The sequence below is a fragment of the Aythya marila genome, assembly GCF_965140915.1.
Source record: "Aythya marila genome assembly, chromosome: 4".
Taxonomy (NCBI): domain Eukaryota; kingdom Metazoa; phylum Chordata; class Aves; order Anseriformes; family Anatidae; genus Aythya; species Aythya marila.
In genome coordinates this window covers 10594950-10610892 of record NC_139045.1, presented here as the reverse complement: position 1 = coordinate 10610892, position 15943 = coordinate 10594950, and the positions used below count along the sequence as shown (strand labels likewise).

The 15943-nt window shown below is 34.6% G+C and overlaps 1 protein-coding gene across 1 annotated transcript in view; it reads left to right on the top strand.

Annotated features, from left to right (window-relative positions):
* Positions 1-15390, top strand: part of CCSER1 (coiled-coil serine rich protein 1) — a gene marked incomplete at its 3' end in the record, with an annotated part of 642080 nt that extends 626690 nt beyond the window's left edge. Inside the window, exon 10 of the mRNA XM_082760286.1 lies at positions 14908-15390. Within this exon, the coding sequence (XP_082616412.1) occupies positions 14908-15390 (483 nt within the window). The remainder of the gene's footprint in view (positions 1-14907) is intronic.
* Positions 15391-15943: the final 553 nt, after the last annotated feature.

The following is a 15943-nucleotide window of genomic DNA, read 5'->3' as shown; positions in this document are numbered from 1 at the left end:
ACCTGTGCAAAGTAAAGGTTTCATGACTGGGACATCTATATTTTCATGAGGTCATATATGCAAATTCAAATATGTACATACACATGAATTTAGTCTGATCCGACATGTCCTAACACTTCTTGTGGATATGGAATTATATATATATATTTATATATATCTAATTATATCTATTTCTATTATATCTAATGCTAATTGTAGTATTATATCTAATACTATTATATTATATTATATTTAATACTAATTATAGTATTATATTTAATACTATAATATCCTAATTATATCTATACCTATATATCTAATTATATCTATGTTAATATCTATACATGCATGTTATTTTGCATTTGTGAGATTTATTTTTGGAAAATTATTTTAAAAGGATTTAATATCAAATGCTTTGTGAAAGAAAGTAGAAATATTTTTTTCATGAAATAGGATCTTAAATAACAATTATTTTTCCATATAATATATATATGTGTTACAGAAACCAAACAAACAAAAAACCACTATGTTTATACAGTAGATACTTCTAGTTTTATATTCCTCTACATAGATATACAAGCCTGCTTGATCTTATTTTAAGAAGATATTGTGAGATTTAAATCCTATTTGGATAAAGCTTAGTGATTGTTACAAGGTAAAATAAATAAGAAAAGATTAGATGCCCTTATCAAAGCTTTCAGGAGGACATTTAATATCGAGAATTCAAAATGAGACATCCAGTTTATAGATTCCAGTAACTGTATTTGTTCAATTTATAGCATAAATTTTGTTAAATCCACTATTAAGATTTCAAAGCAATGGTGCTCCATGCTGAAATTAAAGGTGTTGAATGTGGACTATTTTTTTCAATTACATAATTTCTGTGCATTCAGGAGAACATACATTTCTGCTATTTAAAAGCATTTTGATTTTTGCATAGGCATATTTTTCTTCCCTTTTAAAGCTTTGTATTCAACTTCATTTTCAACATTCATCTTCAGATACTAAAAGGAGAGTGCTTTACTTTCCATATAGGAGCCACATCCTATTTATTTTCTAACACATGCTTCTAATGGACATTAGTCTGAAAAGTTAAGATCCTCCTTCAGTAATCTTCTAGTAGCTCTTCTGGCACCACTGTTCGAATTCTTCAAAGCTCAGGGAAGCAGCAGTTCTCTGCACTGCAGCTTGGCAGTCAGGCATATTCAACAGTTCCTGTTGGCATTTTTTGACTTATTGTTACTGTGATTGTTCAACAAATCAATTTTTGGAATAGCAGCAGGTGTTATATTCTCCTCTTCCTTGTAGATGCACCTCGAAGAAAAAGAGTAAGTGCAAAAAGAGGACATGGAGGAGAAAGAAGAAAGAGAGTTGCTGTTTGAGCATGAATTTTCTCAAAGCAGCAACATACTGTGCACTAAGAAACAACTGCTGAGTGGTTGAAAAAAGTGGGCTTTGTTGCAGGTTTGGAGCAATCATGTTTGGTGATAGAGCTCCAGCATTTGATGTACTTCCCCACTGCCACAGAGGCAGTGTATCATCATGGGAGTTTGCTGAGAGGTGTGTAACTATTTCTGCCTGAAAAGCCACAAGTCAGCTGTTAACCTGTTTGGTCTGAAAGGTGAACTGCTTTGATGGGGTGGCTTTGTGCTGTTTATTTCATGTGGCAGGTAGCAGTTGGCATGTGTCCTACTGTTTGCATTTTCCTGAGGTTAGCAGTGGCTCTGCATGGAATTGTTCAGCCAGTTGCAGGGAAATGTAATTTCAGGACTATCCTGGCAGCAGTAAATTAGCTATACGTTAGGATGAATATGCTCAGTTTTGCTCTAATGCCCAAGAAGAACTCAATATTATTTTTAGACTTGATTGGCCTGGAAATGTTTGTGAACTGGAGTTTTCAAAAATTTTGCTTGATTTTCCTAATGAGAAAAGAGCACTTTTTCAGCACGTCTAGCAGCATAGGCACGAATAGCATCAGTATCCTTTTTTTACTCCAGGATACCCTCCTTAATCTGCTTTCACAGATAAGAAAGCCCTTTACTTTGGGACCAGAAAAAGAAACTGCCAAACTGGCATTTAAGCAACTTCCAGACCATAACAGAGACTGTGTTTGAGAGACTGGAAAGGTAGACGGCATGCGGTAGCTGGATGCCTGGAGGCAGCAGAGCAGATCTGAGTTATGATAGTATTCACTGTTTCCTGCAAGGTTTATGAAAGTGATGGAAGAGGTTTGCTAGCAGCTGAGAGGCAAGAATTCAGAGGTTATAGGGGAAACTTGTAAGATATCCTTTCCCAAATAACGACCACCTAGGATGCACTATAAGCACACCCTACATAGTTCACTTTGAACGTGCACTTGGGATAGTTAGCGAAGTTGCCTGTGTGTGCTTTTCAAGCCTTTATGATTTGGAGGATGTCAGTGAAGCTATCTTTTATCCACAATCAGGGTGTGGGTGTGCGTGTGTGCACATTGTCCTCCTTCATGAATTTCAAACACTGGTCATCTTTTATCTTTCAGTGAATGGTCCAAGACAGCTTTATTGTCTATGCAATGCTTTGCTGTCCTCCAGCTCTCATGAGTTTTAAGCATAGTGCCTTTTTTGCTACATTTGCTAAATTTTTAGCCAATATTAGTGTTGGAGCCTCTCAACAAATAGCAGGTTCTTTACCTCTGGAGTAAACTTAGTGATTTTTTTTTATAGATTAAACATATTTTTCAAAACAGTGCTGGTTTGGCTAATCGTGGAAAACACTCAATGTTACAGAATAGAGGAATTTAGTGGGGATTTAAACTTAAAACAGAAAGACGGGATGGAGATCTCAAGACTGACCGGAGAGCTACCTGTTGCTGGAACAGCATGGCAGCAAGCCATGTACCAAGTCTTGGGGTGGCTGAAGACCTCAACATGAGGAGAAATTTGTTTTCCTTGCCGTATTTGGCTGTAAGCTCTTCTGCTCCCATTTACAACCAATGCAGTGGGTCAACATACTTCAGAGCTGCAGCCCTGGCTGTGGGGTTTAGATAAAAAGAGGTAGAAAGTGAGCTGCAGTCTTTATGTGTATGTAACTTCCTAAAGCCCATCTCATTAAGCCTTTTGCTTCTCATTTGTCTCTCATTTGAATACCACACTAGCAAAATGCCTTGTATTTCAAAAATGTCTCTTTGACATTCAACTCCAGCAAAACAGGCTTTTGTCTTTCAAGACTGCCAATCAGGATAAATATTTCATTATTTTTTCTTAAAATGTATTTAAAAGACTTCTTTTTGCAAAACAGTGTTTTACTGAATACGTTTAAACATATTAAATTGGTTATGAGTTATTTAAAGTAATTTTTAAGGGAGTAATCCTCCCTTAACTTTGAGGGAGGAAAAGATAAAACATTGTCAAAACACAAAAGCATGAGGTGGTCAGACAAGAGAAAAAACAAACAAACAAACAAACAAAAAACAACCAAAACAAAAACAAACAAACAAAAACTAATGTGTACAGCAGTAAATAGCTTTCAGGTACATGTGTGTGTTCATTCCTGGCCTGTGGAAGTTTTGCTAGTGGATTCAATGGGATAGTGATTTCACTTAAATATTTCAAACATTAGGGATTCCATTAAAATTGTGCTTAATGAAATAGGATAGTAAACAGTGAGGTTAACAGATAAGCTGATGTCTAATTGACAAAAAAGCCTAAAATTCGACCGCTTTAGCAGCTACTATGCAGCAACTGATAAGTCAGCAACATGACATGAATTTACAGCTGAAAAACATACAAACACAAGTTAGAAAATCATCCTTATTACTTTTTTAAAGTGAAAGACCCATGGTATGGGCAATAAAGGAAATGAAATGTAAACTTCTACATTTATGGGGAAAAGTTATGTTACAAGAGGAAGTAGGTAAATGCTTCCCTATGTGCATTATCACAGAAAGTTGGAGGTATAATATGAAATACAATCTGGCTAAACTTCCTTATGGTAGGTAATAAAGAAGCAGAAATAGATAAAGGTAATTCCGTGATTTATCCAGTGAGGACCTGGAATGCAGTGCTTGAAAAAGATTTTATTGGATGATGAAGAATTAAAATACATCCTCAATTACTTCACATCTTTTAAGTTATACTTTAATTCTAACATCTTTTTGGCGTTCCTTGATTTCAACAAGAGAAATATATAGCTCCTACTGCACAGAAGATCACACAAGATGATTGTAATGTTTTTTGATGGCCTTAAAATACATGGGATGTATGAAATAGTTTTACCTTGTTAGAGTAAAGCAAGTACAAAAGAGTAAGCCGTACATGTTGTAATGAACACCATGATATACTAGCTGTTTTTAAAAGAGCTGAACTAATGGGGTTATTTTATATATTTATCTGATGGAATATCTTTTCTATGTGATTAGTATGAAATTATGCATTAAAGGAAATTTTCTATCACCACCAACTTTAAACAATTTTGAAATGCTAAGAGATTGGTTTCTGTAATTTTTTAGAATGTGAGAAAAATTATATCATTCAACTACACTGTTTGTTAGAGTAACATCTTTTTCTGATAAACCAGTTATATGACTTCCTTATGGAGGTCACATCTCTCCTACAACTATTTATATTTCTAGGCTGTGTGTATCCTTCCTTTATCTGACAAGACTTCCTTACTGTAAATATGTTTGATAATGACAGGTGGAGATCAGAGACCAGAGTTTATATACACCAGTTCCATACTGACAAAGCCAATACATTCTTGAGTCAGTTGCTTTAACAGAAAATAATAATAAAAACAATAACAATAATAATAATGGCTGTCATCTCTAATTTTGAATTACTGGTGTTGAATTACTAGTTAAGTGTAGAGATTCATTATAGGTATGTTATGATGTTTTTGTATAACCACAAAAAATAACTGTGGAAATTTACTTTAGCAGTAAAAGAAATCTGTCTATTCTGTGGTCTTTCATTCCTAGAACAGGTGCCCTCCTATATATATATATAAAGACTATTTTCTCTTTCTCTTCAGGGATGTCTGTCTCTCAGTAATCTTGTCATAAAAATAAAGAGTCAAGTCAATTAAAGGATAATTAGGTTTTCTTTTCTTGTAATCAGGATACGATCTGCCCTTTTTTTAGTCCTTTGATTTCTCCTTTGCAGACTGTATATTGAGCTGAGGGATAGTGTCACTGGATAATATGGCAGTAGCTGAACACCATTTGACAATGTATGCATTTCCCTTGTTGTTCTTATGAGTCCTTATTTCTGTCAAAAGTAAGGTATATGAAATATACCTTACTGAAAAATATGAAATTCACTTTAATGGAAGATTATTTTATTATTATTATCATTATTATTATTACTGTACAAGAATGTAAATTGATATTGGCTAAGTACAATTAACCTCTTTTTGTTGATTATTTATTTGTTTCGCTTTTTTGAAAAAGCAAACAATGCCTTTTTCAGAAGGCAGAGTTTCAGCAGATATCTGATTTCTGGCATTCATCCATTGAAAGTGGGACAGGAAAGTCCTTATAAGTGTATACGATTATTTTGTTCATAGAAGGTAGAACAACAAAAATATACAGAGGCATGATAAAGATTTGAGTCCAGTTGATAAAGCAAAAGCCTCATATGCTGAAATGGTTAGGATTATCATTCTATAAGTGTAATAAATACCTCCGCTTTTTAACTGAGTATTTATAAGCAATGTGAACATTTTATTTATTCTTTCCTTTCCTAAAGGTATGTTACAGGTACATAGCTATATAGTATATATGCAATTGAACATTGTATCTTTAAAGCTTTTTGAGTCTATTACTTATAAGACAACTGTATTCTGATATCTTATTTCACTGAATGCATAGTCATGTGAGCTTCATTTTACAAATGGAATTTCTGGAAGTATAGGAAGGTGATGTTAGAGTAGCAAAATAAATAACTATAAAAATATTAACTTATAGTGAAAACTAAATGTATAAAAAAAGTATATGAACATTGCCACTGACAAGTCAGTTTTAATTCAGGTGATCTACAGATATAATAATCAGGTTTTAGTAACCATATTCTGGACTTGAGGTTAGAAATGGACTTCATAATTTCAGGCAGCTGGTCATAAAAAATGTATAAGGCACAAGGTGGTGATCCTAGAACAACATATTATGTCTACACGGGACATCAAATACTGTGCAGAAATACTGGTTCCACTTGCAAAGCCAGAACAATGTGTCAGCACAGCAAGAAATGTCAGCTAAGTAGCACTATCCTTCAGAAGGGCTAATTAGCACTTGTGCAGGTTTCCTGCTTGTAATTCCAGAGCAAGCTCTCTTGTTTCCTCGGGACCTTTGTGTCATGCTTCACTGTTCATACTGGATGAAATATGGTCTCTTAAAATGCCCCTGGTGTTCCCATGGATTCACATCTCCATTTGCTATCTGTTCACTTAGGTTGCAGTTATGCAAAAAGATCTCAAGGATAGAGCCCATGATTTTCTATACCACTGTAGCCAAAAGCATGGCACAAGTGACCCTTATTTCTTGGTCTGGACAAAGATAATGAGACCCGAAGTGCTGGGTGAGCACAGGGCCTATTCTGTCACCTTGAATTTCCATTGAAGCTGAAGGGGTTGGAGAACAGGAATAAAGGGGCAGGAGATCAGTAAGGAAGTAATCTAGAGAACAAAAAAAAAAGTGTCAAAGACAAACTCTTGGGTAAACTCAGAAGAGAGAACAGTTATATAAGAGTTGCTGGAAGTGGGGGAGTTAGTTGGGGGATTTGTCTTTGCTAAACATGGGATGTTTCCACAATTAGGCATTTAACATATTTTTAAACCAGGACTAAGAGTCCATTGCATCTTTCTTATACTTCATCACAATTTGTCCCAAGGTCCAAAATAAGAAAAGTCTGTCTGGTTAAAATTGTTTTCTCTGGACTGTCTTCCTGAGCTTGAGGAGGTCTTAGACAAGGACTCTGCAAAATAAGATTTGTTGTCTTACATAGTATGTCCTACTGTTCTTAGTCATGTTGTTGGAACACCTTTACTATTTAGTAGTTTCTCATTTGAATTTTTATAGTTATCTGAATTTTAAGCCATAGATTGTGACAAGGGGTACTCTGTATCTAAATGAATTTTGTATCTCTGTGGAAGAATGACTAACAATGGTGAATGGCTCCAAAGTTCCAAATGTTTAATTTGAAAGGTATAATAAACAGCTGTAATACGTAAAAATTTCTATTAGCTTTAGTAAAGAAAAAAATCTTTCAGTTAGCCCTATAAATGCAGTATTGAGAATGCAGAGTAGTGAGTTACTGCAAATTACTGGAGATTAATTGGAAATTCTTTACTGTTTTCTTCTCACTTTATAAAACAATTACGTCCTTTTACACCTTGATGACATAACTGTGTTTTATTAGTTATACGAATGGAAATTTTCAAGGATAATTCCATGCATTAAAAAGATGAGCATCTTAATTCAGCCCTCTGTGGGGTACTTACCACACTGTTGCTATCAGAAAATCTTTCCAGGACATTAGCTGAACACTCCAGGTCACTTGTATTCAACTGGACTGTTGATTAAAAGGGCGTTACAGGAAAGAGATGTGCATTTTAGCCTGCATCTTAATTGTTACCTTCAGTAAGTAAATAAAGATTTCAGAAGGCTGAAAGGGAGAAAGAGAAATGCTTCTGATCTATGTTGACTGCATTCATTCTGTAACTGATGGCAGCAGAACCTGCAAATTGATCAGGAGCTGGTTCTTGCTCATTGCCTGTTGATACAAGTCCATTCCTTATTTTGACACGCTGGGCTTTGCTTCTTTCATGTATCACATGTTGCCAGAAGGCAGCATCAGTTGATCAATAGGTGCAGATCTGGGTTTAAAAGCTGCAGTTATGGTCTAGGTGCTGCTGAAATCGGTAAGAAAAAGTGCTTTTTGAGAGACTTGAATGAAGAACAATTACCTACTGCAACAAAATCACATTTCATATTGGTTCATCTCTAGGCTGGAAGCTGCGAGCACAATAGTGAGGAGGTGGAGAAATTAAAGAGCTGACATAGTGACAGATGTGGCATACCAAAATACTGAGTTAAACTGTGTTTTGGTAAATTAGATCTGCACTTATATAAACTGTCAAAACTACAAAAGGCATCTGAAGGGTTATAAATTCAAACACATGATTCAGGGCTTCATCTTTTCCATACTTTGGAGAAGTATAGCGTTTTGTTTGTTTTTTTTTTGTTTGTTTGTTTGTGTTTTTTTTTTTTTGTTTGGTTTTTTTTTTTTTTGGTTGTTGTTTTTATCTTCTTTATGTTGCTTTCTATTTTATGAATTTGGGGCTAAGCTGGGAAGGGAGACAGTCCTGCAAAAGGTGCTGAAGTCACTTCAACTGAGACCTGACAAGGGACAAGTGAGCTCTGCTGGGCTATGTAGTTAATACTACATTTTGCATTCCTTGTGTACTCACAAACACAAAAGGAGGAAGTGGTAGAAATCTTGAGAGAGTCCAGAAAGTCTATAGGCTCCTGTCAGAATAATTACTCTCCATAGAGTACACTTCTTTTAACACCTCTGAAAGCAAAAATCCTTTAGGGTGGTAAAACCTTGTTCTTCAAATGCAGTGTTATTGGTTGTCAGGATAGACTGGGTGCACTGTTGAGAGGGTTCTGTGTGTTTTTACTCTCTGCCTGCTGTCAGAATGGTGTATTAACAAAGTTGCTCTACTTGGAAGAATTATAGGCATTTAAGACTCCGGGTTGCCTCTGGGCATTGGCATCTTAAAAATCTTCACTTTTGGGGGGTGTTTTTTTTAATTCACATCTTTTTCTGTCATTTTATATCGGTGCTTCATCATAAGACATTCAGCAGCAAAATCCATTCTCAAATGTCCTGCAGCAATGTTGTCTTGTCATTAACTATTGTCATATTTCACTCGCTGGGTTTGGAAATGGAAAGTGATGAATGGCTGCAGTGTTTTTTTAATAACATGTCCCATTCTGGAGTTTTCTATAAGGGTAGTCAATTTTCATTACTTTAAAGTGGGTTGCTGAGGGTTTTTGGTTTTGTATTTGTTTTCTTCTTTTTAATATAAGAAAAGGCTGCCAGAGTGACAATTACACAGAGCAACCCTCAAAACAATTTATTGAGCAAACATCTTAAGAACATTAATTTACAGTTTGGGGTTCCCGGTCTCCATGGATTTAGCATCAGTGTGAAATGATCAAACCTAGAATACTTGGACCTTTCTCATTTTCATGTACTTTAATGCAGGGATGATCATGATTCAGATCTATCAAAATTTTATTGTATTGTAAATCCATTTATTTTGTTTTGTTTTATTTTAGAGAAATAGACTCCTTACGCAAGGGAGCATGCACTTTTTTTGGATGTATCTGATCAGGAAATTCAGATGTTTAAAACTCTTAGTTTAAGACATTGTTTTATTTTGGCATATTTGAAGCATCAAGGGAGGCTTTTACTTTATTCCCTGTATGTGTAACTTTTGAAATAAATTTCAGAGCCACATTTGCATCCTAATTGTAGCCTATTTCTTGGGTCCACCATTAGGCAGAGATTAGGTTGGCCTTTGGGGATTTCTGGAGCAGAGAAGTTGGTGGTTCTAGCTAAGCTACTGATAGAGACGAATGGATTTTTTAAATTTTTTTTTTTTTTTTTTTTTTTTTTTGGCCTCAGCAGTCATCAGCTGGCAGATCAGCTTCTTGGTGCACTGCCAAGCAGCAGTTTACAGCAGCCTTGCAGCTGCTATAAGCTAGACTGGAACATACTTGGCATGAAGCCACCTTCAGTTTTGGACAAGAACTCAGCCTTCAAACTGGCAAACAGATGTGCTGGGATTGTGGCTTTGCTCACTCATGTCTAATGCTCATGGAATGCATTTGTACCTGCAAGTCTAAAGCAGAGAATTTTGCATAACACTTTTACAGGAGAAATAGGTTAAAAATGAAACTTCAATTTTTTTTTTCCTAAAGTGTTTTATTTTTTTTTTCTTTTTGGGATATTTTTTCTTATTCTGCATAGATTATGAGGATTCTGAATAACTGTAAAATAGACCAGTAAGAAAACTCAGTTGGATTAGATTCTTACAAGTCTGAACTCAGAAAATGAATAGGCTATTATTTTCCACTATATACATAGTTTTATTTTTTTTTTTATAAATGTTTGAATGATAGTAAAGGAAAACATGCAAGAATTTCAAAGCATCATTGGATGTTGTTGCATTCTTTTTACTGTCATATTTTTGAGACCAATAGCAGACTAATGTTCTCTCTTTTCCTGATCAGAAACTGTTCTTCAGTGTCAATAACAATGCCAGTGTTTTTTTGTCAATGTTTCTATTAAAATCTCTCTTCATTCTGTGGGTAGTTATAGATCTGATAGAATGAATCTGTCTTACCTTGTTAACAACCTCTGTCCTATTGCTGGAGGCAGAGTCAAACCAATGTCATACAATTCTGTTGATTTATTGTAAATTTCAATCGATGCTTTAAAATTTAGGTAAATTATCTCTCAATTTGTCACCACATTTTTTGTTTAATTGTTCAATACAAGAGGAATTTCATCAAGTTCCATCTTCACAAAGCTGAGAAAGACCTTCCCCAACCACATACAAATTATTAGACATGTTGTTACATACACACACACTGTGACCCCTCCATTAGCCAACATCTTGAAGCCAAAATTTTGGAGACTTACAAACCCAGTATATGTTTTCTAAAATGAAAATATGTTAAATATAACCCTGAGAAGGAAGAGGAAAGAGACACCATAGTGTCAGATATTCACAATAGAGCATTTCATTTAGATTAATACTGTAATTTAGATCAAAACAATGTAATCATGTCTTGTACCTTTTACTGGTACCCAGGTTCAATAATATGCCTTTCTTTGAACATATTTCTGCACTCATTTTCAAAACCAATTGGTTGCTCTGTATTAATTTTAGAACATACCTTGATGGCAAATATAACTCATAGTAATCATTTCCCTACACTGCTTCTCCTTCTCCTCCTTCTTCTTCCTCTTCTTCTTCCACTTCTTTCTCTTCCTCTTCTTTTTTCTTCTTCTTCACCATCAAGAGACAAAAATAACTGCTAAGCCATTCTTAAGACTACAAGACATCTCATATCCAAGACCTCCAGCAATTTTCTTGTTTATCACCAGAAGTGGCCTCAGTATCCATGGATGCAACCATCTGCAGTAAAATGCTTAAACTCTGATTATTCACAGGTTGTATTGGTTTTGACTGAGTAATCTCGTTGAATGAGGACTAAAGGGATAGTTGCTTATTAAACAGATAAATTATGCTTTCATGGGCACTTCAATAGAAGCTGTAAGAAAGGGAAGCACTTAATCTTAGACATTTCACTGAGCAGTATGCACTACCATGAAAAGTTGAGGCATTTTTATTAAAGCAGATCAATGCAGTATTAGTGTCTATTTTTGTCAGTGTTTGGGCAAGGTTATGATTCATCTTAAATGTACTGTAATGTTTTCCATCAGTTTAACTTCAATTCTCAAAGAAAAAAAAAAAAAAAGGCAAATAATGAAACAATTTTAAGCACAGAGAAGAAAACGACATGAACAAGAGCCAACATGGATTACAAATCAAATCAATTGCCAAACCAATCTAATTTCATTTAATAGAACAGTAACAGGCCTTCTGGCTAGAAGAAAAGCTGTAGATATCAGATTTCTTGCTTTTAGACTTTTTTAAGGCTTTTGACACTGTTTTATAAACATACCATGCAAACTAAATGAAACAAATATAGAACAAACTGCAAAACCATCCTTGGATATTACTTACCAACGGCCCAGTGCAAAAACAGAAGGCTATACTGAGTAGGGTTTTATAGTGTCCTGTAATATTCATTTACTATCTGGATTATGGACTAGAGAAAAAATTTATTAAATTTACAGATGACCTGAAGTTGGGTGGGAAATAAAATGTGTTAATTGATAAAATTGGAAGTCAGATTGAACTTGATGTATTAAAAGTCAGAGGGAAAACGAAAAAATTCAGCAAAGACAAATGAGGAAATAGGCTATCTGACAATAATCAGCTGAAGAACTTTGTAATGGTTTTATAGACAAAAGTTTTGGAACTATTGTGGACAGCCAGATGACCAGGGAATTACCTTAAGTACTATACTCTTGGGCCATGTACTTCAAGAAAAAAAAGAAAAAAAAAAAAAAAAAAAAAAAAAACCACGTGGAATTACTGAAAAGAATTACTACAGAAAAGGCAAGTGAAAATGACTCAGATCTAAAAGATGAGGAAAAAAAAAATCAATGTGATATTTTAAGTTCTAGAGCAAAGAGTAAGGGGTAGCTTGACAGCATTCTTCAAAGACAAAGAGTTATTTAAAGATGAAATAGCAATTCTATCAGGAACAACATGGCAATAAGCTGATCCTGACCAGAAGTGTAGAACAGACTAGATGTCCCGTCATGAAGCTCCTCCCAGTACTATGGTACTATGGTATGGTACAATGGAGTATTTCATATTTTCTATAACTTTGATTATTCTGATATCATAGCAGATTCCTTCCCTCAGGGAACAATTTAAATACTTTAATTTACATCAGCAGTTCCTAAAGGTTTTGTTTGATTGTTCATTTGCTTCTTTGTTGTTGTTGTTGTTTTTCTTATTATTATTATTTAAGAAAAATGAAGGAAATGCTTGAAATGAGAAAAAAAAATGAATAAAAAAAGCTTGAAATACTTTCTTTTATTTTCATTAAATTCATTTAGTAATTTTAAGTGCAAACAGACATATTGGTAATCTTAGGATATTTATGGCTGTTGTGGAATGAAACATCAATTTTTAGGTTGTCAAAAAGCATAGGGTGAGACATGGTAACTCCAGAAACATTCTCTTACCACAAGTATTATATTTTTACATAAGTATTATATTAAATATATATTTTTGGCAGGGTATTGAATTTGAGTCCCTTGTCCCAGTAGGAAGATTTTATTTATTTTTATTAATAAATAAATAAATAAGTGATTAAACTTACAGATAGGTCTTCCTGGCAGTGACTCCCTAGAAATTAAACTGAACTTCTTCTCAACATCTATGGGCTGCAGGCATGAAAACTTAAGCAATATTTTTTATAGGTGTTCTACTCCCATTTATGAGTCAAGGCACAATCAGCACTGAATAAACTAATAAAAATGTTACACCAGTCCATTTTTTTTTTCTAGAACTACCAACTCTGATGTCTAAAATGTGCTGCAATACTTGTACTTGTATCCAAACCTACATATGAATCTGCATAGAAGCATGACCATTAACCTGACTACACACACATTAAAAAAAAAGAAAAAAAAAATTGTAAGCCATTACTATTAACTATTAATCTTATGCGTTGCTTAAAAAAGACATGCATGCAAAATGATATAGATTGTCCCGAAACAATACATATGTTCCCAATGGAATCATGGAAACATCCTGAAATGTTTTTTAGCAAAATATTGTTGTAAGATTTGGGAGTATTTTTGATTCCCTCTGCTTTATTTTATATATATACACACATATATATATACTGCATATAGCAATGTAAAAGTCTAGAAACTGTGACTATGTCTTCTTAGAGTTCTGTTGCAGAAAAACTGCATGGTATAATATAGATTTTATTTTTTTTTTTTCAAATGAATGGCAGAAGTTGGTGCTTTCAACAGAAAGCATGGCAGGGATAAGACAAGGGAAAACACATATTCCAAAATAACATAGAAAATAAAGTACTATTTCCTCACATAATTGCAGAGATAACACAGATTTTAAGTAGATTGCATTAACGATTTTTGAAACTCATTTCCAAATATTTAAGCTTTGTTTTGCAAAAAGGTGTCATATATGCTTTGCAACAATTTATAAAGATCTCTTATGAAGCTTTCTTATGAAGTCATGTAGACTCAAAGCTCAGGTTATAGGCACTAGACTTCTGAACATTCAATACTTGGCTAGTGCAATTCCTCAGCCAGCAACATATCTCCCAGTGAACTTGCCTATTACAGCCTGTCATAGAACAGGCAAAATCTTGCTCTGACTGTACTAATATTTTCCCCTCAACGCTTTATTTTAGTTTAGACAATGCAAATATATGTTTGCTAAATGTGTGGAGAGAAGGATTAAATGTGGTCTCACAGGCTAATCATAACCTCTCAGGCCAGGTGTTCTGCACATCAAAATGAAGCATCACACTATATGCAGACCAGAAGTCTATAGTAATTTGCTTTACCATGGATAGATAAAGCACCTTTATTTACACAAATGTAAATGCCTGTATGCTCACACAGCAAATCAAAATTTACTAACACTCTGGAATCCTTACACTGTATTTTTTTCAGGCAGCTGGTATAAAATTACTGTTCTGCTCTGGCAGAGCATTTCGACATGTATTAACACTAAGTACACTGTGAAACACCTAGATTCAACAGACATGGAAAGCTGGGCTTAAATGAGGCATGAAGATATTCTTAAAACACATTATTAACATTTTCTAATAATTTGAGAGTATTAAGTGTTGAACTCTATTCAATAAAAGTTCTTGTTTCATCACATAAAATGCTTTTGAAAATCTGTTAGCAGTTCATAGAACTTTATTATCCTTTTATATTGTTCTGGAAAAAAAATATATTTTCTGATTTCAACTATTTTTTAAGGAATTACCCCAGACCCTTACATCTAATAAGTTTTTTTTCAGTGTTTCTGTTGTTGTTGTTTTTAAATACAAATTAATACTTCATCCATTTTATGCTAACAATGTTTTGGGAGTTTTATCGGTATTTGAGATTCATCTTTCATTTTAATTCTCCAGCCCCATCCTCTGTACATATGTAATAAGGAGTATTTTATATACCGTCTGCTGTTTTCCTGCTAATATGTTCTGTTGCTAAAACTTCTGGCTTTTGTTTGTTTGTTTTGCCACAGGTTACATATCCAAACAGAATGGTGAACCAAAATCTCAGCACAAGGGACAGAAAGTCAGTACATACTCCCACAGAGGACCCTTTTAGATACTCAGGCAACCGAGCAACAACCTATGAAAGCAAAAGCTGTCAGCTGTCTAATTTGTGTCTGAGCAACCTCCTGAAAGAGAAGGAGATAGTGGAAGTCATCAAGCATACTAGAGGCACATATGAAACCCTCACTTCAGAGGTCACCCAGAACGGTTTGGCCACCACGACACCAAGCACAGCAAAGCCAGCATCCAAGACAGACAGCTACCCACTCTTCTCAGGAGCTCCAAAAGACCAAACTGCTGTACCTCGGCAACATACCACTTTCACAGGGAGACTTGGCCAGCCTCCAAGGGGACCCATCTCTTTACACATGTACAGCAGAAAAAATGTTTTCCTCCACCACAATTTGCACACAGCAGAGCTGCAGACTTTAGGTCAACAAGATGGGTAACAGTGTATTCTTGCCATGGAAGGAGTGTCAACTGAAAGGAAACATAAGCTCACCTACAGCTCAGTCTTAAGTTTTCATCTGCTGAAATAAAAAAAAAAAATAAAGTAAAAATTAACATTGTGTATAGGTTTCATACTTTCCCATCTAGGACTGTAGCATACGGATGAATTAGATTGTTAAATAACTAGATTGATTTGTCACACAAAAGTCGCTATTGGTAGAATAAATGGGATCATTTGCCTGGCACTGATAGTCCAAAATTGACTAAGTATTTTTTTCTTTTGTCTTTATAAGCCACCAACACAACCTGAAGTTCTAGAAGGTGATCTTAATACTATGTATGTTTAATAATGTTACTGTTAAAGTAGATGTGAGGAATGAATAGGTACATAATTAGTAAATTCTCTTGAAATTCATATGGACTAGGGAAACAGTCAGAAGTCTCTGAGGACCACCCTCTTCTTAAAACTACAATAAAATTTACTCACTTGTAGAGGTGTGTTACCACTTCTTGCTGTATGTATTTTACGAATGCCTCATGCCATAAGTAGAG